This window comes from Sardina pilchardus, chromosome 18 (assembly GCF_963854185.1).
Source record: "Sardina pilchardus chromosome 18, fSarPil1.1, whole genome shotgun sequence".
Classification (NCBI taxonomy): Eukaryota; Metazoa; Chordata; class Actinopteri; order Clupeiformes; family Clupeidae; genus Sardina; species Sardina pilchardus.
The window spans coordinates 17774841-17798361 of NC_085011.1; the positions used below are offsets into that span (position 1 = coordinate 17774841).

Sequence of the window (23521 nt, forward strand, 5' to 3'; positions counted from 1 at the left end):
AACACTAGATTGTATTCAGAACTGTCGGAAGTGCACGATTGAGTTTCATTGCGCTTTTGGAGAAGTCTTATGTGTACTTGATGCCCCCTCCTGGTGTTTCACATACATGTCCATAATTTAACTGCATATTAAAGATTACATTCAGGTAAGGAATACAGTGAACAATGTATATCCTACTTTATTTTTCAATCATTACATTTAAACAAAGAATATGAAATATTAAAGTACCCCTCTTCCAATAAAGAAAAAACGAAATATGTACACATTTTTGCAGTTGTTTTCATACATTAATTACAAAGTAAAAGATAACTGGCCTCTAGAGTAAACACCAATTGACCAATTTTATCAAAAGTCGCATATAATTTTTTCACATATAATTTCTTCTTTTAAAAAAAAAAAAACAGAAGAGAAGGCTGGAAAACTTAGATTTCTTTTAAACCTGCAGCCTTAAAAATGCACAATCAATCAACCAAGGAAGTTTCGCATAGGAAGTCCAGTGGGCATATTATGGTCTGCATCTGTCCCACAGCATCCAGAGAGTACCACAGAATAGAACTGCGCTAACAGCACGCTGATAATTCTCTTTGGGGACATTCACACTGCCGTACTAACAGTACCAAAACCAAGCGCTGTGGTGGCGTTCACTGAGCTGAGGCAGTGAATTGGCTTTTTGTAAAGAGGTGTAAATTATGATTTGGAGGGCACAGAGATCCTTTCTCTGCCACTTTCCAACAAAACGGCTTATGTTTCCCCTTGTATCATCCAGAAAGTGAGAAGACACGAAAGGGAGCAGCCAAAATGAAATATACGGCACTCTGAAGGACAGGTATATTGTAATGAACATTTAACAGAAACAAGATTTATCTCAATCCAGGTTTGGAATGATCTATTTTGAAACGTTAGGCTGGCTTTATGAATGTTAAAACAAATCTAATTCCATTTTTTTGGTTTCTTAGTTCTCCATGACCTGTGGAGTTTTAGAAGCTAAAAATAGTGCATTTCTTTGTCAAGTTAATTACTACCATGTACACTACATGTGTGACATGTGCACAAAAACGTGTGGCTTTCCAATAAAAGATCAAAACAACTGGACTGCATTTGTGCAAATGTAAATGTCCTGTCGCAAATGCTGTGACTGTACCCATGAAGCACTTAAACCACCTAACATAACTTGACCAACTCCCCAGAGGAGAGGAGAGAGGAGAGCTTTCCCTGAGCTTATTGTGCTAGTCAACACAGACACACACACACACACACACGCACACACACACAGACACAGACACAGACACAGACACAGAGGCCAAGTTTTAGGTGAGAGAGCATGTCCCTCGCATCTCCCCTGATCCTCGGTGTGTGTCCTCGTCCATCACCTGACTCTTACTCACTCCAGCATCCAATGTCTTTTCTCCAGATTCCAGGCCCGGCTTGCCTTCCCCAACGGATCTTTCCCCTTCCGCCGTTTCCACCTCGCTCATTGGCTCCTCTGTATCAGGCCCATTATTTTTCGGAGACTCTGTCTGGGTCTCCTTCATTTCCATCTCCTCCACGTCCACCCCTTCTCTGCTGCTTGCTGCCTGCTCTCCGGCCTCCATCTCTTGCTCCTGCTCCTCAGGCACCTCCACTTCCATCTCAACCTCCTCCATCTCTGCCTGCTTCTCTAGGTGCTCCTCTGTGCTAGTTGACTCCTCCATCTCTGTCTGCTTCTCTAGGTGCTCTTCTGTGCTAGTTGACTCCTCCATGACGGGCATCTTGTCCTCCTCCGCTCGTGCCTCCTTTGCAGGCAGTCCGTCCTCTCTTGTTGACTCTTCCTCCATGGCAAGCTCCTCGCCCTCCTTCAGTGGCAGCTCCCCCCTCTTCTCTGGCTCCTCATTTCCTTGTACTGGCGACCCCTCCCCTTCTGTTGGCTGCACCTCCACCTTGTCCACCCCTTCCTGAGTTTCCAGTCTCTCCTTCTTGTCAGTCTCCTGCTCTGCATGCACCCCCTCCTCTTGCACTGACAATCCCTCCTCCCCTGTTGGAGGTCCCTCTGCCTTGTCTGGCTCCTGTTTTGACAGACTCTTCTCCCCATTTCCCTCCTTCTCCACCTCCTCTGGCTGCTCCTCCATCACAGTCTCATCCTCAATCACGGTCTCGTCTCCTGAGCTCTCCTCTCCCATCTCTTCCTCCCCTGTGACCTCAGGTTCCTCGAGGGCCACATTCTCCTTTGGCTCTTGGGCCACATTCTCCTTGCCCTTCTGCTGCTCCTGCTGCGCCTCCTCTTGCAGCGGAGATCTTCTCTGCTCCTGTTGCACCTCCTCTTGCAGCGGAGATCTTCTCTGCTCCTGCTGCACCTCCTGCTGCAGCTGAGGTCTTCTCAAGTCCTGTTGCTCCTCCTGGCTGCCGCTCAGTGCATCCTCAGATAGAGGCTCCCAAAAGTCATACAGCTTCCCCTGGAGAAAGATTAATAAAAAAAAAAACATTACATTACTAGAAAAGCACCCAGAGAGCGTAAACCTCCGTCAAGCGAAAACATAACCGCTTCCTGGATCCTGACGGATCACTCCCAAAATTGAATCGTTTCTTGTTGGGTCATTCAGACCTTCCCTGAAAATGTTGTCGAAATCCATAACTTTTAGTTATCTTGCGAACAAACAAACCTCCTTGGCAGAGGTAATAAGCTGCACTGCAAGATGATCTATGGCAACAAGCTGGTTTTTTTAGCTGTTTTATAGAAAACTTGTGAAACCTTGCAATGTACTCTTCTCAAGGGTTAACTGATTTATTCATTCCTAATTTCTATGGCAACAAGCAGTGTTTTGGCAATAGAAAACTTATGAAACCTTGCAATGTCCTCTTTCCAAGGATTAATTGATTTATTCATCCCTTATTTCAGTACCTGCGCAGGCCGTGTTCTCTGCAGTAGAACCTGCCACCTTGTGTATATTCTCGCAACATAGTCCTTCACCTGTAACACAAAGTGAGTGCAGATAGTTATGTGCACTACAGCACACTGCGGAGGAAAGCGTTCTCCATCTTTATTTTTTTTACCAGGTATTTCACAACCTCCTACCTTACTCCTATAAAGACACTTCTCACTCTCACGGATGTCACATTTCACATGTTTTTCCAGTTGTGCGGACAGATGTTTCAGCTGGTTCTGCAGGGAGAAATAGGAAGCCTGGGTTAGTCCCCAAACACTTTCCGACAGGCTCACTCTTTGTCCATCTGTCTCTTTCATACAATCGTTGAACACAACAGATATACACTTGTACTGAATTATCTCTTCAGAGTGAATGAACCTCTCTTTTTGAGCCAAGAGGGAAGCAAACCGTATATGGTTCACTCCTTTGTGCTAGGGTAGGACAACAAGCCTTCATTATTTAGGACCTAGAGCAAGCCAAATGGGTCCACGGTCACAAAGGATTGCCCTGTTTTTTCCCCCCCAAACAGTCCCGCCAGTCTTCCGACTCGTGACTGAAAACAACAGTGTATGTGGCGGCAAGACAGAATCACATCAACGGCAGTGAATGGTGGAACACAAAATAAGAACAATGAACTAAAAGTAGTAAATCCAATAAATGTCACGTCACACAAAGGCGTGTTAGTCTGAACCACCATTTAAAACACGCTGTGGTTGTGTGTGGTCTATCATTAAGACTAAACATAAAGGAAAAACATGAATAAACAATAAAACACTGAAATCCATTCATGCAAATAAACCTACCTTCTGGTCTTGGTGCAAAAACTCGTAATTGGAAGCTTCATTGGTCAAATCCAAGAGGCTATAGCAGAGGTAATATGCCTGCAGAAATGCAAAATGCAAGAAATGTGTAACATGTTAATAATACTTAATAATGTCTTTATTGAAATCCATTTCATTCACAAAGGTTTTTCAGCTGAACCCCGGATGAGAGTACTGATTAGTCATCTACGTGTTTGTAGATTTGTTGGTTTGTAGATACTGCCTCCCTGTGGTCACACATTTTCATCATGTGTTGCATTTTCAACTTATGTACTGTAATTCAAGAAAACACAAAACATTTGCACGCCTCTTCTGCACAGGTGCGATGGTGAAGCCCTGAAGTTGACGGTCATGGAACTTAGAGACTCATACAATTAATCAATCTTTGCAAGAAAAACAGAAGTCCTACAGTTTATGTACTTACAGACTACATGCACAAAATGCTCTCTGTGTGCCGATTTGTTTCTGGTGGAGGCTGGTGTGTTTGAGCCTGCTATTGCTAATGTAACTAGAAAAGCACTCGGAGAGCGCAGACCTCCGCCTGTACTGTTCTTCCTAGGTTGAATACATTTGAACCTAAACTATTCAGATCGCCACCACGTGACCATGCCATTACACCGCTAAGAGAAAAACATAAACGCCTGCGGATCACTCCCAAAATGTAATCGTTCTTCCTTGGGTCATTTCTGACCTTCCCTGAAAATGTAATCAAAATCCATCCATCACTTTTTGAGTTATCTTGATAACGAACAGACAGACAGACAAACAGACAGACAAACAAACCCCGATGAAAACGTAAACTCCTTGGCGGAGGTAATTAGTGTCTAAATGGACCTGATTGGGTATTGCACAACGGAATCCGCATGTTAAGATAATGCATGCAGTGTTTATGTATGTGTTAAAATTGTCATGATTGGGCCAAAATGATATTCAGTGTCGAAGTGAAGATGTAAGAAGCTGAAGATGTCAACACAGTTAACTCTCCACTGGAAATACATGAGCGTACAGGAAACGTGCACGTAGTCTATTATAAGTAACTACCAGTTTATGTTTAACAGTAATGTTCTGTATGCTGAACACAGCTTGAACCGAGCAGCCAAGATCATCAGGGACGCCTAACATCCGAGCCATGATCTCTTCCAGCTTCTGCCCTCTGGAAGACGCTATACATCTCTGAAGACTGGAACGATGCGCTTCAATAACAGCTTCTACCCTTCAGCAATCAGACTCCTGAACACCTGAAGATCAGTCCCCCCCCCCACAGGACTGAGCTAGAAAAAAATACCAACATTGCTGTGTGGCAATTAAAGTTCCTATTCTATCTACTCCATTCTATTCTAATTAGCACCGGAGTGGTACAACACGGAGTGGTACAACAGCCACCCCTGCCTTTAACCCTTTCCTCACCTGCTGGTCCTGCACAGCCTCGTCCTGCTTCAGGTCCGGCCTCTTAGCCATGTGCTTCTTCTTCAGTTGAGATGGTGTCATGTGCGGCACGTACCGGCGAAGCTCAGACAGCTGTAGACACACACACACACACACACACACACACACACACACACACACACACACACACACACACACACACACACACACACACACACACACACACACACACACACACACACACACACACACACACACACACACACACACACACACACACACACAAACACACTTTAATCTATTTTCAACACACACATAATAACCATCTACCAACAATAATTTTCTGCACTTTGCCAATTAGATTACAAGCATATATTTCAACTCAACGCTCTTATGCCAGTACCTTGAACTCGGTGCTGACAGGCTTGTACGTGCACCTCTGGTTGAGCAGTTTAGAGATGATTGATAAGCTTAGGTGTCTCCTGAGTTGCCTGTGGATTCCAAAGAAAACAGTGCACGGCAGTTAAAAATAGGAACAACCACACAAGACAGGTTGTGACACGCAGACCCAGAGGACAACATGCTAGCACCATAGAGCACAGGTGTCAAACTCAAGGCCCGCGGGCCAGATGCGACCCGCCACGTCATTTCATATGGCCCGCGAGAGCTTTAAGGGTCTGATACAGTATGTGGCCCGCGAGAGCTTAAAAGGTCCGATACAGTTTTTGCGTATAGGCAATACACTGCAATACAATGCACGCATGTGAGACTGACAGGGAGGCAACATCAACCACCTTCCTCTATGATCAGTGCAACTGGCTACATCAGATGTGATAGCAACGTGTACGTACGTGTGAAAACAAAATAGACCAGTATTCTAAACTATTTTAGCGAACGGAGCGCCTAAATTACGCACTCGGTTTAGCCTGCCTGTGAAACGCATGCTTGTTTGAAGTGCGTGTGCTTCTTTGAGAGGGGAATCGATGTAAGTTGTAAACTACGTGATACGTTTACGTCTACGTTTAAAAGGCATGTATAATTGTGTGTAGTCCTATTATCCAAAAAATCCAGCTCCAAATCCTTGCTAATCGAGCAAGTGATTGTTTGGCCAAAAGCGAAAATAAGCCTATTCTGACCGAGAAGAGGTGCATTCATATCAGGCAAGCAGAGGTATGCTAGAAGTTTGTAGTAATCGCCCTGTTGCTTTGCATTTTCATTTCAGTTTAAAACGAACAACATAGAATCCACACAACACCTTTCAACTTTAAAACTTCAAAGAAAAAGTCCACCGGGACCGTTCGCTTCTACTGTACTGTATGTGTATGTATCACGGTGTAGGCTAGTGACGCATTTCATATGGATGCACTTTTTGACATGACAGTTAGCCTACTCGTTTGCATCACTTGCTAGATGTAAAACTGCATTTCGTTACTGGTATTTCACTCGTGCAATGACAGTAAAGTTGAATATACTCGAATCTAAAAACTCAGAAATATGAAAAAAAAAAGAATCCATGGCATGATCTCTTCCTGACTGACCAGTGACCCTCATTGAAAAGTCAAACTGTATGGAACTGACAGTGGTGTTTTGTTTTTACAAAACATAACAATAATAAAAAAGAACATGTCATGCTGATACTTTTTGCTCTTCTCGATTTTAGAAGTTTTACCGATGCTAAAGATTTTGTGGCTGGTGCGACAAATCTTAGAAGTTACATCTGGCCCTTTGAGGGCAACCATTGGGCTGATGTGGCCCTCGGTGAAAATGAGTTTGACACCCCTGCCATAGAGTATTTTACTTCGGATTAGTGGGCGTAATGCCGGCGCTGCGTGTTGTTGGTTTTATGTCTTATTTTGGGGGACATGTTTTTGCATTGACAGCACATATAAAGTGTGTGTGTATATCTGCGTTCATGGGTGTAGAAAGTGTATCTTTCAGCCTGTGTAACCATATTTAGTCTGATTCTTCAATGAGAGTTCTGAGTGTGTGTGTGTGTGTGTGTGTGTGTGTGTGTGTGTGTGTGTGTGTGTGCATGTATCCATATGTGCAGGTGTTGTTAACGTGTATGCCTAGCATGCACCAAGTCTCACCTCCCCCGATTGTTGGGAGGCAGTAGCTGCACCAGGCGTCTCAAGTTGTGGTGGTCATCGGTCAAGTCAGTCAGAGCCCGGCACACCAGAGGCATCTGGGAAAATTGGGGGGGAAAGATTTACTGACTATTCAACCTTTTCCAACTCGTGTAGTAGATATATGTTGCATATACAGTATGTATGTACAGTGCCTATAGAAAGTCATCATACCCTTTTGAAATAGTTACTTTTTTTTGTCTTACAGCCTGAAATCAAAACCCATTTAAAAAAATATATTTTCCAGTTTTATTAACAAATTTAGCTGTACAACATCAAAATAATGAAAAAAAAGTAAACAGTTCTGAAAATTAATAAAAAATGAAAAACTAGAATAACAGGTTTGGAAAAGTCATCATACCCCTGACTTAATACTTTGTAAAGCTTCCTTTTGCTTTCATTACAGCCATCCATCTGTTTGGATATGTCTCTATTATAGCTTTGCACACCTAGATAGGGGAATATTTGCCCAATTTTCCGTACAGAAATGTTAAAATTTAGTCAAATTCTGTAGGGTATGGCGATGGACTGCTCTCTTCAAGTCAATCCACATATTTTCTATAGGATTTAAGTCAGGGCTCTGACTTTGCCACTCAAGGATATTCACCATCCTATCCTTAAGCCACTGCTTTGTTCTTTTGGCAGTATGTTTAGGATTATTGTCGTGTTGGCAGGCGAATGACCTCCCCATCCTCAGCTGTCTAGGAGAGGGACGCGGGTATTCCTTAAGAATGTGGGTGTACTTGGCAGCATCCATTTTCCCTTCTATCCTGACCAATTGCCCACTTCCCGCTGAAAAGAAACATCCGCACAACATAATGTTGCCCCCACCATGCTTCACACTAGGTATGGTGTGTTTTGGGTGGTGTACTGTGTTGGTTTTCGCCAAACATTGCGCTTGGAGTTCAGTGCAAAAACACATCTGGAATATTCTGCTACCATGTGGAAAAAGCTTATATGGTCAGATGAGACTAAGATTGAACTTTTTGGAGACTAAGATTGAAGTTTTTGGACTGAGCTCCATGCGCTAACCAAACACAGTATACACACCCAAACACACCCAAAACACACCATACCTACTTTGAAGCATGGTGGGGGCAACATTATGTTTTGGGGATGTTTCTCTTCAGCGGGGACTGGGCAATTGGTCAGGATAGAAGGGAAAATGGATGCTGCCAAGTACACCGAAATTCTTGAGGAAAACCTGCGTCCCTCTCCTAAACAGCTGAGGATGGGGAGGTCATTCGCCTTCCAACAGGACAAAAATCCTAAACATACTGCCAAAAGAACAAAGCAGTGGCTTAAGGATAGGATGGTGAATATCCTTGAGTGGCAAAGTCAGAGCCCTGACTTAAATCCTATAGAAAATATGTGGATTGACTTGAAGAGAGCAGTCCATCGCCATTCCCTACAGAATTTGACTAAATTCTAACAATTCTGCAGGGAAAATTGGGCAAATATTCCCCTGTCTAGGTGTGCAAAGCTATAATAGAGACATATCCAAACAGATTGATGGCTGTAATGAAAGCAAAAGGAAGCTTGACAAAGTATTAAGTCAGGGGTATGATGACTTTTCCAACCCTGTTATTCTAGTTTTTAATTTTTTATTAATTTTCAGAACTGTTTACTTTTTTTTCATTATTTTGATGTTGTACAGCTACATTTGTAAATAAAACTGGAAAAGATTTTTTTTTAAATGGGTTTTGATTTCAGGCTGTAAGACAAAAAAAGTAACTATTTCAAAAGGGTATGATAACTTTCTATAGGCACTGTACATTGGGAAGTTGCAAATTAAATGAAATAGCATTTTCACAGACACTGAACTGAGGTGGTGAAAAAGGACTAGCAGATCCACATGACAGTATGTTCAAAATCTGTGGGACAATAATAATAGTAGCCTAACTGTAAAAGGTGTGTGACTTGATCAAGTATTACTATTATATGTATTCAATAATATCCCAAGTTGATCCAGGGACAATGGTCCAGTTCCTATATAATTGACATATCATGTATGTTGTTTAGATAAAAGTGTCTGTCTTCTAAATAAATAAATGTAAATGTAAACATAAGTAATTTGCTGATCTTTCGGTATTGGCATGCATGACATATATTCAACTACATATAAAGTCCACTATATTTCCATGGTTGTCATTGCGTGATTAGCCCACCAGAGGTGCACAGCGCACTACAACTTTGGCAAAATACTTGGTGGTTCATCAACTATCCACCTCAACTTGCCAAAACACCAAACAAGTCTGATCTGTCTTCAGGGTGAGCATTTCCATATGAAATGAATGATTCACTTAAATTTCCACTGATACTAAATTTTAATCACTATTGTCTATCACATGATCACACTCAATGCAAAAGAGGAACAATTATTACTTAATTAAAATTTTTACTTTTCAAGTTCAAACAGGTGACTGGGGCTAATTTCATTAGTTATCTGCTTTGAGGGCTCTATGTGCTAGCCATAAGCAAACTCTGAGTGCAATGCAATATTCACTTTGAAGGATATTTAATAAGTATCTGTGACTGAACAGCCAGTGTCTACTATAACGTTGTCCTCTAGGAGTAAAATTCACAGATGCCATTTCATAGTAACATCACATTTAGAAAGAGAGCTTTATGTTTATTCATGGTTGAGAATAGCACTCCTGTTATGAATTTAACATAATTCCAGTGCAGTTTAACCGTAGTTACTTTTATGGTAATAATACTGCCTTACTGAGTACTGGTTTCGCAAAAACACAAACGTAAGCAAATGTACTCAATCTCAAACAGTTACTACTACATCAATTGTCATCAGTTAAGATTCCAAGAAGAGACAAGCAGTACATCACTGTGTGACCCATCACGCAATTCATTTCCTTCTTTTGTTGTTCAAGTCAGTCATATCTTACAGAGAATATCCTGCTCATCGTGTGACAGCAAAACCCACACAAATATCCATTCAGTAAGACTGGTGCAATACAGCTGTGCACAGGCTGATTCAGCTGAGCAGAGTCATCTCTGGCTTTCTGTGCACATCTTACCCTTGTGACTACTTAATGCCACCTCAAACATAAGACTATTTGGTGTACTGAGGCATAAAGCCGGTTTCTCTAACAGTTGAATGTTTACATAACTCCTCATTTATGTTTATTTTTCTTTCTTTTAGCAAGTAAGTAAAAAAGTGTTTTTAGAGTCTTCGAAGCATTTTCTCCTCTACTTGTTGGACATTTGAAATGGCTTTTCAACTGTTGAGTACATTTGGTTGTTTTTTTAAAGAGCCCAAAATATAAAACTTATTTTCCCTCGTTTAGTCCTCTTTTTTGCTTACTACACAATCCCATGTGTGTTACTTCAGAGTTATGGCCTTCGGTCTTTTTTTTTTTTACAAATATAACATGTAGTATCAATCGCCTCCCAACCTAGTGCAAAGTATTATTTGTGATCAACCTTGTGCCTGCAGATTGTGTACTGTTTTCACTTTGGTGAGTTTGGTATGTGCCTCTACTTGAATGTGTCTGTGTGTGTCTGTGTGCGTGTACCTGTGTGTCCCAGTCGGTGATGTTGTTGATGAGGTGGAGCATGAGGTTGGACAGGTTGGCAGTGGGCAGCAGCTGCAGGTGGGTGTCCAGGCTGAGCAGACACACCAGCGTCAGCAGCAGCACCAGCTCGCGGTCCGAGTAGGCCCGTGGACACAGCGCCGCACACACACTCAGATACTGCAGGGAGACAAACCCAGTAGCCAAGAAAGTTTGAGGTGTGTGTCAAACAGGGCATGTTGCGAAAACACCATCTCAGAATGTGATATTCAGCACAGGGAAAGATATCTCAGATAAATAAGAAATCTAGCCCTACGTCTGATTCATCTCTTTCCCTAGGAGAGAATAGGCAAGACCTGACATTCATCTAGCTATCTGGAAAAGAATTATATCAATAAATGTGACATAACCATCATCATATAACTGCCACCTACACATGGAAACGACTTACTCAGAACAATAAGAGAAGAAGAACACGGACATTAATTTCTTGAGAATCAGATAGTCAGAGATGGAATGAGGCTGCGTGTGCAGTCAAGGTGGTGATGCAATCACCTAGGGCCTCACCTTGATCACATTGTCGAAGTTGTGTTCTGGAAAACTGGCGTGTTCACTCCCACTCGACACACCCTCAGGGCCAATCACAGTGCTCCCACTGATGACACAAACAGACAACAAGCCGCCGTCAGCCCTTACATGACTGTGACTCACCGGCCACCTACAACATGCCTGCAGCAGACGAACGCTGAGGTGACTAAAACATCACGAAACCCATTTCATGCAGATGTACACCTCATCGACAATAACCAACCAAGACATAATTGCAAAATTAAGCTTTGTCCATTTCAAGCGTCAAAACTGCATCATCATGCTGCAGAAAGTCTCACAAGTAACATTATCCCATGAAAGAGAATAATTACATAATTCATTTCAAGAGACATAAAATGATCAAAATGATCAAATCTCATGTCTTTCCGGGATTTTAAAATGCCAGAACAGAAGTAACAGAACGCCACAGACCTTTTGCTAAATGAAACATTTCAGTCGACTATACACAATTATTTTTCCCTCAACAACGCAAATTCACTCAGTACATCTACTTTGACAGGCAGTACTTTGAAATAGCAAAAACGTGACATTCATCTAAAGTAGAGATGTGTGCTTCACACACAATTGTCTGCTGATCTGGGGTAAGGTTATGCTATTTGAGTAGAAGGTCTCACAAACTGTGTTAATTTTACACCTACAACTTTCTAATCACACTATTTTCAATTCAATCTATTTCTTCCTCTATCCATACATCCCAGAGCGGTAGATAAAACAGAGTGGCGACACTCCAATAGACCTCCATAGAAAAAAATGGCAGTGCTTTTTCCAGGCTATTTCCTCGTAATGGGACTTTTGGAACTATTTACAGCCATCTCTTGGTCAGTAGTCAATGAGTTAATTGATCACACCTTCCAGCATCCAGAAGTACATCCCACCCTCCTGCGTTTCAGCCATTCAGCACAGGTTTATTGGAACTTTTGATCGTGTGGCGGCAACATCAAAGAGTGTCGCAACTCTCTCTTTCTATGGCTCTGATACATCCAACGCGGACTGAGCCAAATCAAATCAAGTGTCGTCAGGTGAGCCCTAAGGCCAGGTGATATTAGTTGAGATCAGCTGAGGTGCAGCACTCACAGGAGGTCAGCCTCGGTGAAGGTCGGCTGCAGCATCTCCAGAGGGAACATGCTGATGAAGGGGACGCCCATGTTGAGGAAGACCAACACCACGTCCTGCATGCTGGGGACCCACACCTGGAACTTGGGGTCCTGGCTCTCTGCTGAAACACACCAGAGCAAGATCTTAATACTGCCCTTATAGACAACAACCACAATCACTTCACTCATGCTAAGAGGTATCCTTGGTACATGTTGTGCTGTTTAACAGTGTAGATATTATCACTTGTTAATGCTCACTACTGCGCTTCAGTCCATTATAATCTTATCTGTTATCTGCCTAGATGTTTCTCTGGCATAGTTTTTACCATATTGTCCTCATCGCCCAGAGGAAATGCTTCTAATACCACCAAAACAAACAACTAATGAATAAATCCAGTACTTCACACATCCCACATTAAAATGACAATTCAATTTTACCTGAATTACTTTTAATCTATGAAGACCAATGTAACATAGTTACCAATCTTTAGGCCAGCTATAAGGGCAAGGTGTTTCAGAGAGTGCAGGATCTGCGCTGACATGCAGGGGTTCGAATGCACCGACATCATCTGCCAGGGTCAAAACATTCACACAAAACAGCAGAAATTATAGCCAGTACCATTATGTCCCAACTATAAACCACGGTTTAATCATTGTAAACTCTCTGTGAACTTTATGCTGGGAGAAAGCAGGGAAGACAGAAGGAGGACCTGAAGGAGCCAGCGGGAGATCTCAGGCTGACAGGGACTAGCGGCATACGCCGTCTTCAGCAGTCCTGCCCGAACCAGCAGGAGAGCTTGATTAGGACTGGCCCTGTGACAGAAACAGACACAGGGACACAGAGAGCAAGTGAACGGGTGAGACAGAGAAACAGAGACAAACAACATGACCACTTCGCTGAAGTACGAGCCTGACCCACAGGTCCTGTATACCTGAAGAGGCAGCGCTGGGCTGTGTTCTTGGGGGTAATGCCCTGTGGTAGATGCAGATTGTCCTGGGTGAAGAGTCGGCCGAAGCTGGCCAGAGAGAAGAGCTCCTCTCCAGGGTGCAGGTCCCTGATGGTGCTAGCAGTCAGTGTGTACCGCTGGACAAAATTACTGCAGAGCACAAGAGGGCAGACAAACACATGCACATTATTTCAGCAATTATAATTTTTTTCCCTTGGTTGAATTAGGTTATGTTCAGACTAGGCATCTTTTTTGAAGCTGCAACCGTCCGTTTTACATTACAATCCTATGGAATAGACCGGGTTTAAAAAAAAAAAAAAAAAAAAAGTTTTAAAGCAACAATACACTTTTCCTCTGTCGCACGCACGCCATTTGTTTATCCTGCAATTAACGATGTCCACAGACAAGGTAGAGTAAGCTGATCAATTACAAGCCGAGTAATGAGACGTTCGTACGCAGCAGAAATGGAGACTTTTAGTCCCTTTTCCTACTTGCAGGACACAGAATCTTACAAAATAAGCTGTTAAGCATGACTAAGACAGGAGTTTTATCAGGTATGCATTATAGAGTTAGCATGCATACTGTTGTTCCTGAGAGATGTCCTCTTCGTCTTTCTCCGCCTCCTCCACCTCCTCTTCCATCAGCAGGTCCTCCCGACAGCCCTGCAGCAGCTTTTCCTCCAGCTCCTTTGACCTGGACACAACAGGGCGGACGAATGGAGGAAGGCAGAGAGAAAAATATTGGAAATGGGGGGAAGGAGGAGAAGTAAAGGAAAGAAAAACAAGAAATCAAAGAAGACAAAAACAGACGAAAAAAACTTTAAATGTTTTTTCTCTCTCTCTCTCTCTCTCTCTCTGTACACATGCGTGTGTGTGTACACCCACTCACTTCTGATTCCGGTTCCTCTCAATCAGCATCTCGTCCAATGTGTTGTGGTATCGTACAGGCTTGACTTTGATCAGCTCCACCTAACATATCGAGGGAAAGGTGACAGGATTACTGGACAGAAACATTACGAGTGTACAAAAACAGTCAACCCTTCTGTAGAGCACTATAAACACACAAAGGCATGTATGGGGGAATGAAATGCGGAATGAAATGACTGGACATGAAAAAAGAGGGAGGGGGAAAATAATTGAGGGGTCAGTAAGAGAAGAGAACTATTATGCAGGCGGAGGAACTGACCATGAGGAGAAGAGAAGAGAAAAAACAAAAAAGGTGGAACAGGCAAAATAGAAAGCAGAGCAGCAGGTTTGAGACAAACTCTACTGATAGAGACAGCAGCACTCACAGGAGCTTTGGCTGCCACAGGTGTGCTTGGCTCAGGGAAGGCATCCTTGTCAGGTGTGGGTGGCGGGCGAGCACTGCGCTCCATGATCTCCTGCAGGGACAAGAGCTTCTCGTCCTCACTGCTGCTCGTGTCACTCAGGGCACAGTCCAGTCCAGCATCAAATCCCAGGTCGTCCTCTAGAGGGTCCAACCACACCACCTCAGGGCTGCCCGCCGGGCTAGGCCTTCGGGGCAAGACTTGCGGCATGCTAAACGAATCCTGATTGGTGCAGACCTTTGATGGATTTGTGTCAGGTTCCACTTTTAAGGCGCGAATGTCAGGGTTTTGTATACCGGGCTCATCCAACACCATATCAGTCTCATCAAGCTGTGCTAACAAGGTGCCAGTGTGTGAGGGAGAGGGAGAGGGTGAGTGAGAGGGTGAGCCTTGACTAGCTTCAGGGGAGGCCATGTCAATGTCCATGCCAGTTGATGTGGGTAGAGAGTCTGGGGTGAGAATCTCGTCCAGGTTGTCCATTAACGGAGAGGGGGACCGAGGAGTCTGGAAAGGGCCAGAGGCAGGGGGACCGGTCTCGGAAAGGGTGGGAAATGGCTTCAGGGGGTCGACAGGGCTGGACAGTGGCCCGCTGCTCACGCTGGTCTGTCTTGTCGGGGCAAGCTGGCTGTCGGCCTCAGGAAAGAGCTTCCTTGCCGAACTCTTCACAGTTGTAGCCGCTAAAGACGAGGAAGAAGAAGCAGACGAGGAGGAGGAGGGCGATGGCTCAGACAGAAGCACTCTAGGCGAACATTTCCCCCTCAGCATCACTGTGCCCTCTTGGCTGCGCCTCATAAAGGCACGCTGGACATACTTTGGCGGGGTATCCCGATTGGTGGCGGGAAAAGGGGAGGAAACACAAGGCTGCTTGGCATCAGGGAGCCTAGGAGGGCTGGGTGCCGGGTGTCTGAGGGGAGGTCCAGTCCTCTGTCTGGGTTGGAAAAAAGGGTGGATAGGGGGACGTGTGTACGCAGGGTTTGGGGTCGCATTTCTGGGCGCAGGCAAAGGATTTGTGGGTAAAGACACAGGTCTTTTGGGTGTTGGAGATTCTGTAGGTCTCGATACAGAGTTTGTAACGGGGGGTTTAGCAAATGCAGATGTAGGTTTTGCTGGTGTGAGGGAATCTGTGGCTCCAGATACAGTGTATGTAGTTATGGGCGTTTTGTTAAGTGCTGCCACAGGTTTCATGGGTGTGTGAGAACCTGTGGCAGCAGATGTGCTTGTAGGTGTGGATGTTTTTGTAAGTGTAGACATAAGCTTTGTGATGGTGATTGAAGGCTTTGTCACTGCATTGCCAGGTGTCTGACCATGTGTGGGCTTTGAAACAGAATTTGTGGGTGTGCTGTTGGATGACTGCATCTGCAATCGTACAAGCTTGGGCACTGGTCTTAGGGGTGCATGGCTGTTGGAGTTAAGAGGTGTGAGATTGAAACACGCTCTAGGGGCTGGGTTTGCTCTAGGGCCCGGGTTTGAGGCCACACGGGCATTCCCCGGTGTAAACGGGCGACTGTAAATGGACGGTGGGTGGGTGTGTTGGGAATGCATATGAGAAGTGGAGCTGGGGTGTCTGAGTGCTCCCCTAGGAGTGAGAGAGTGCATGGGTGTCTGAAAAGCAGGAGCAGAGCCGCGGGGGAGCAAGGGTACAAGCGTTGGAGAAGGCAGCAAGGGTCTAGGTCTGGGTGTGTGCATACGTCCGGAAGTAGAGTTGGCACCAGGATGTGTTGGCCCAAATGTTACTCTGGGGTCAGCCTGTGTCCGGCGTGGCACCACAATGGTCTGTCTAGAAGTAGACAGAGTAGATTGCGCAAATGTGTGACTAGGCTGCAAAGGTCTGGGGGGGTGTTCTTGATTAGGGTAGGGACGTGAAGGAGAGTGTACAGGCCTGGGAATAGGCCTGGAGGAAGGATGAGTAACGTTTGTGGTTCTGTGGGCCATTACAGATGCAGGTTTTGTGGTATCTGCTGATGCATATGTTGGTTTCGAAGTTGGCTGGCTTTTATTTGCAGAGGTGGCTGTCTGTTTTGACTGGACAGAGTCAGTGGGTGTGTGACTGGGTGTCGTGTCAGGCTGTGTTGACTTTTTAGATGTGAACTCCGGCTTAGTTTCAGACTGTGTGGGGTCTGCACACGAGTGTGTCAACTTACACTCGGAGTTTGCGGTTATAGGTGTGTGTGCCTGTTTATCCTCAGACTGAGTGGCGTTTGTACACGCATTTGTCGATATACGCTTAGGCTGTGTGGACGCTGTCACATCTGTGGATGTGTGGGTCAATGTACACTCAGGCTGTGTGGAGTTTGCTGATATAGATGGTTCTTTTGTCTTCTGAGGCGATGTGGAGTTGGAGGATGTGCAAACAGTCTTGGATGGAGTAAGTGGAGGTGAGAGGGTATCTTTCCGTCCAGGATTTACAGGCTTGTGTGTTTGGACATGCGCCTGCTGGTCATCATTCAGGCACGGCCGTTTAACTTCATGCAGGCTCTCGATGTCACATTCCCTGAGCCGTTTCAGGCATATGCGGGGCTGCTGGATGCGCCCATCTAAAAAAAAAGTCAAGAAGAGGGTTTCTTTCTTATCTTTTTTTTTTTCAAGAAATGTGATGTTATAATCAATTAAAGTCAATCTTTACCATGGTCGCATCATCATGCACTGAACTTTTCCCTGCAGTCCATCTGCTCTGAATATCAGTAGGCCTACTGATATTTAATGTAACTACCGAGATCATGCCACTGCATTTAGGCTAAATTTAAATTACGTCAATTCATCAAGTTTTAGCCATTGACCGTAAAAGAGGTTTAGCTCATTTTGTTGAAACATTGACAAGCTGACAGTTGACAGTTTATACACTCGAAAGAATACCACATACAAAACAATGTAAAACTGAAATGCCGAACAAGTGATTTTTAAAATGCTGACGTGTTAGTCATTTGACTAGTACAGTTAAACAACATGCTAGCATGACACCTTCATGTTGGCACATTAGCTTGCAATCTATCGAAGTTTTACTGAATGGAGTTTCGGGGGAAAGAGGATTGTTCATCCTCCATAATCTAGTGTCAATGCCGTAAAAGTTCTCCTGACTTACCTCAAACCAAAGACCGATGATTACATTTAGCTAAGCGATAGATAACGTGAGACTCTTTGAAGTGAACTTCTATCCTCTGACGTATGGTTTCTAAATGTAGTCTGAGCGGGAAATCACACCCATAGCAGTGACCAGCAACCCACTCTTTTTAAAAATTGAAATATGGAGGTGATCAAGCAATTTGTCAAAATAACGTTGTTACCGATGAACGCTGTAGGGTTTGTGTATTGTCTGTAGGTATTTCGCAAGGTGTCGCATGCTGCTGATTCAATCACACGTTGTGGTCAACATGACTTTTCGATGCAGAAACAGCGAACACTAGGGGGCTCTCTTGGGATTCTTTTCTGTGAAGATACTTTTTTAAAATGAAAAATAGGGATACAATTTACCTCTTAGCATCTTCTGTAGTGTCTCCTTATGGCAGAATCAAATGCAAAAGATCAGCCGATGGACCAGTAAAACATGAAAGACAAAAAAAGACATCTTAATACAAACAGAAAGATCATGAATACCAGGCAAGCCTACTCACAAAAAGTTAGGGAGGCGGGTGAAATGTAATGTTTCAGCACAAAAAGTACTGTAACCTTAAGCTGGACATTGAACATTCAAAAGTTTAGAAGGTCACATTATGTCCACCTGCAAAGGTTATAGTGGATTTAAGTTCATCCAGAAATTTCACCTGAAAGCTGAATATCCCAGACGTCTTTACATTACATTTAGCAGACACTACATTACAAGGTATTTCATTGTCATTACAATGTCCCCGGAGCAACTTGGGGTTAAGTGCCTTGCTAAGGGGCAAACGGTGGAAGCTGGGAACTGACAACTTTTAGGCTACTGCACGCTAGCCCAACTCCTTAAACACTACACTTCCACCATGCTCACTTTTTGTGATGCATTGTACACAGCATCTCTTAGGATGATGTATACGTGACCGAGACAAGCACCCCAACGACAAATGAGGAACCGACATGAGAGTGCCCGTCATTAACCCTTGGGCAGTTTCAGTTTGACTTGCCCAGCCAGACATGTTTCAAGGTGTCAAAGCATTCATTATGAAAGAGGAAGTATTTGAATGTTTATAATTACAACCACTACAGACACTACACAACTTTCAAGCAGTGACTATGTGACATTTCCAGTTCACGAGTGTCACAGTGGTGAAATGGAAAGAAAGAACCAAACGCAATGAATGAGCAATAATAAATAATTAATTTAAAATCCTTTTTACCATATGAGAGGGGGTCTGGTCAGTCTTGCTGCCAGATGCTTTCTGGAGATCCTTTTTGGGACTAACAAAGGACAATTTGCGGGCAGGGACCGTCGAACTTTTTCTTGGTGAAGCCTCAGAACTTTTACGCTCACTGCTGGTGTTACGAGAGGGTCCCATCTACAAAACAAACAATAAAAACAGAACTTCAAATGCTTACATTGTATCACCACTAATAATTGTATAAAAACTAACATATGAACAAATATGCTCTCCAATGGCATCAGTGTTAGTAAACACATTTTTGTAAAGTACATTGAATTCCCTCTTAATTTCCCTCTGTGTATGGAATTTGCTATATAATTTGAATTTCCCCTTGGGGATCAATAAAGTATCTATATATCTATCTAAATTGCCTTAGCCTGTAAGCATGGTTGGGCCGACAGTTTTACAACTCAGACAGTTGATTTGAAAAAAATCTTTTAACTATCCACCATTTATATCCACTGAAGCAAAACATACAGATGATATATCCAGTTCTAATGTAAATTCTCACTCATACATGGCTTTGGATTGAACTTGAGCCAAATCATAACATGTGATGCACTATACTACTGACCATAACAGGAACCCTCTTGATGGCCGTGGGAGAATGCTGCTTCTTGGGGTCAGGTGTGAGAGTACTGCGCCTGGCAGACCTACTGAGCCGGTTCACAGAGCTCCTCAGGGACATGTTGCCATCTGACTGGCTAGCTTTACGTGTAAATGGGGGTCCCATCCTGCTCCTGGAGTTGGACTCTTCTGGGGGTGTAGGGTCTGCGGATCTGGTTGGACAGGGGGTCAGGAGACTGGGGGTTGGACCTCGAGACCTTGATCGCGCCTCTGGTTTAGAGAGGGCAATATGCTGGCTGCCATCATCAGCACTGGTTCGTCTCTGGGTGCCAAGAGGGATAATGTCCTTCACTGATGGGAGGAGAAAGATAAATAGAACGAACAGAAAGACGACACATCTTCCCCTGCTGCATTAGCATTTCAATTGTACTGACACATACGGAAAATCCATAAATGAAAATAATCATGTTTTTTATTACACAGTTGAGTTTCCATTTCAATAGGCTACGTGCAGGAAAGGCTCTCTGTACGCTCGTGTGTTTCCGATGGAGCCAGGTGTGTTTGAGCCTGCCGCTATTGGTAATGCAATTAGTGTCTACACGGACCCGGTTGGATGCTGCACCTGGGAATCAGCACGTTACGACAAAAAAAGATTTATATGTTGAAATTGTTATTATTAGTTGAACAAGATATTCAGTGTCAGAGTGGAAGATTTAACGAGCATAATGTAACAGAAGATGCTGTTACAACAGTTTAATTTCCACCAGAAATAAATGTGTGTACAGGAAGAGCCTTTTGTGCACCTAGGCTATTAAGAAGTTCCAGATTGCAACAACAAAAAGACATAGGAAGCTTTGGAAAAGATTAAGTTGGGCTGGTCGTTGTGTTCACTGAATGTTCATTGGATTATGTTAGGTTACATCCAGCATCATCTCATCTCTGAATTGCAAAACTGAGCCAGCAGGTAGAGTTAAGGGAAAACTCTGGCCTTTTTTCACACAGATCTGTTTCTCGTGGACACTGAGCAATGTCGGTATGGGAGAAAACGCAAGAACCAAAAATCAGTGCTACAAAGCTCGAGTTGCTGCAGCCAACTGCTACAGGCAGCTACAGTGCTACACACTGGGGGCATTTTTAATATCCAGTAGGTGTTGTGTAGCTGTAGCTGCCTGGCTGCTCTAGCAACTTGAGCTGGTAACAGCGACCTTTTTCGTATCGACAGTACTCAGTGACCTCAAGAAACATATCTATGTCAAACACTGCCAGAATTCTCGTTTAAGGGCAAGCAATAAAAGCTGAAGGAAACATTGTTTAAAAGGTTTGTGCAAAGCAGGGTGAACCGCAAGACGATGTTTAGAAAGTTGAGACTAGCAGTGCAGCGCAGTCCAGCATAGAAAAATTATATCTTGAACATCCAAAAACGTAACTAGGTGCTTCCCCCAACTCTTACCCATAGAAATGATGTGCTGTTTGAGGCTACTGCTGATTCTAGACTTGTGGGCATGTAAAGAGTGATTATCAGTGTCAGCCATCTATTGTAGATACAATCATGGTTCATGTTAGAGAGTTTACTGACACAGTTCAGTCACTTCCATTTTCAATGTTATTACACTTTAACTGCTCCTCAGATCTCTCCAAAAATGTGCATCCAAGTACGTTGTTTTTTTATTATGATGATTATTATTATTTAATTAATTGGGTTTTATTAAGAAAATATAACATACCTGTTGCAGGGATTCATAACAAAAAGATGCCAAAATCTGTAGGAATATGGCAAAACAATCTTTAACACCCTACTCAGGCTCATCTTTTAAATACAGAAATTACATAAAGGTAACAACAGTGGTACAAAAGAACAAGTTGACCATGTTTAGGCCTACATCTACAGCTGTTCAGTCGAGTGGCAACATCAGCTCCATTCATTTTTTAACGGCAGTTTGATTTGCCTTAAAGCAACTTTAACTATATAGGTCACTGGTGATTCTTGGATTCTAATGGTTCAAAAACTCGTGACTCCAACAAACTGTGTTCATGAGCACCTGGGAAGTGGGAGAATTCTTTTGAGTTTTAGAAGGCCCCTTTCCACATGTGTATTAATCAAGCACCATGCAGTCTGCACTCATAATCTAGGTGCCTGATGTGTATAGGCCTACTCCTCCTACCCCATGAATATGGGCAGGAGAATGTTTTGACCTTAGCCTACTCAACATAGTGTAAGATTTTTTACTTTTTATTCCAAGAGTCGGCCTATTTTTTTTTTATTTTTGAGCTGGCTAGCTGCCTATGAACACAAGCAACGTCGCCCATTTGTAAGCTACTTGTCAAGTGAACGCTCTTATTTCGGAAGTACGGAGTTCCAAAGTTTCCCAGCCATAAAATGGACTCTGTGTCAGGATCATGTCATTCAAAAGTTTCACCTTCGTACAAAAGTCAGAGCAGCGGTAAGATTGTCTGGTATATGGGCGTGACGAAATAAAGTAGCGAAATGTTCTCGAGAAGTTGAGGAAACTATGTAACACTGTATACAAAGTAGTCTACTGTGTCAATGGAACTGTAACAGTGTAACGAACACAAACTAACTTCACTGGGTACTGCCAAAACCAGACGCACTACATTAATTCCTCAGTGCGCGCCATCCACCACACTAGAACACCTTACAACATGAATGTTTTGGTGGCAGTGCAACCACACGCTATGTTGTTGGTGTGAAAACATGGGAAAGCAGCAAGCAACAACAAATCGTGCAGCTATTGTAGCCTACAGTTAAGGTTATTTTCACCTTAATCCCGTCACTTGACGGACGATAAACTGCGCACAAGACAGCACAGCAACAAAATATGAGTTAACAGATCTACTGATTGGCAGTCTAGCTAGCATAAGTTGAGTTTGCATACACTCTTGGAAATGCGTTGTTCGCTTCCCTCTGACTAGGATTCGTAATCCTCGTGAATATCAAAAAGTATATTGTCACACTATAATGTATGGCTAATGTATCAGCAATTAACACTACATACCTTTCTATGTGAAACTTTCGTATTTGAAATTCTCTGGTTTTATCCATAGACATTAAAATGTTTTATCGAAGCCGCCATTTTATCAGAAGGAGGAGTTTAAACGCGGAAGTTAAACAACCCGCCAGAGAAAGGCATTTTGGTCATTGCAGTCAAAGGCAGTGTCCCTTGCTCAATGAACAATATAGCAATACAGTACAAGCCTGTATGTGTCTGCCCAGCATAGTAGCCTCACCACTCTAAACAGGTGCTGTCTTCTATTTATTATGTCCACTCAAATGTAGGCCTAGCCCCCCCCCCCCCCAAAAAAAATAAATAGGTTATCGTGTGTGCCAGATATGTTCTGAATGCCATGCTGATGCTTTAATCTTTATTTTGAGATGGGCTGCGTAATATTGTCACACAACAGAGGATTCTGTTTTGATCACACATGTCCTCATCGCATATGATGAGTTTGGCCATTGTGTAGGCCTAAAGCAAGAGGCTGTAGCCTAAAGGTCTTTGTGCGCAGGATCGTGAGGGGAAAGGAAATGGGATCACTGACCTTTGCAGCCAATTTCCCTAGTGTTCAAACAGCAGCATGAAAGCCAGGTCTGTTTCTGAAGTCCTGTGCAAAATGTCAATTGCAACTTATCCCACCTGCGTAAGGACTTATCTGAAAGTGGACTCCCTCATTTTTGAGATGGCTTTTAAATGGCTGTTCTCTGGTCATTTTTCCTATACTTGAGCAGAATTTCCTCATCATTTTGTTAAGCTACATTTTCATACAGTAACACTCTACATTAGCCTAAAAGCACAATTGAAATGATGAACTATTGCTCAATGACAATATGGACATTTTTCATCCATTTTATCTGTTTCTGGTGTCT

At 43.4% G+C, this 23521-nt stretch overlaps 1 protein-coding gene across 6 annotated transcripts; it reads right to left on the reverse strand.

The window, feature by feature from the left end:
• Positions 1–160: 160 nt before the first annotated feature.
• slf2 (SMC5-SMC6 complex localization factor 2) lies at positions 161–22727 on the reverse strand. 6 transcript variants are annotated; one of them, XM_062519268.1, is made up of 22 exons: positions 22656–22726; positions 21366–21401; positions 21092–21173; positions 19649–19992; positions 19051–19209; positions 18209–18233; positions 14705–17274; positions 14302–14381; positions 13996–14106; positions 13399–13563; positions 13177–13279; positions 12948–13035; positions 12447–12588; positions 11331–11418; positions 10767–10943; positions 7198–7292; positions 5511–5598; positions 5129–5239; positions 3704–3781; positions 3050–3136; positions 2876–2944; positions 161–2429 (listed from the first exon to the last, which is right to left on the reverse strand). In XM_062519268.1, the coding sequence occupies exons 3-22, from the start codon at positions 21171–21173 to the stop codon at positions 1308–1310; spliced, it is 5784 nt and encodes a 1927-aa protein (XP_062375252.1). In that variant the 5' UTR covers positions 21366–21401; positions 22656–22726; the 3' UTR covers positions 161–1307. The 6 variants fall into 6 exon arrangements, with proteins under 6 accessions (XP_062375252.1, XP_062375251.1, XP_062375250.1 ...); XM_062519267.1 differs by having other exon boundaries at positions 12447–12585; positions 21092–21129; positions 22656–22717; XM_062519266.1 differs by having other exon boundaries at positions 21092–21129; positions 22656–22717.
• Positions 22728–23521: the final 794 nt, after the last annotated feature.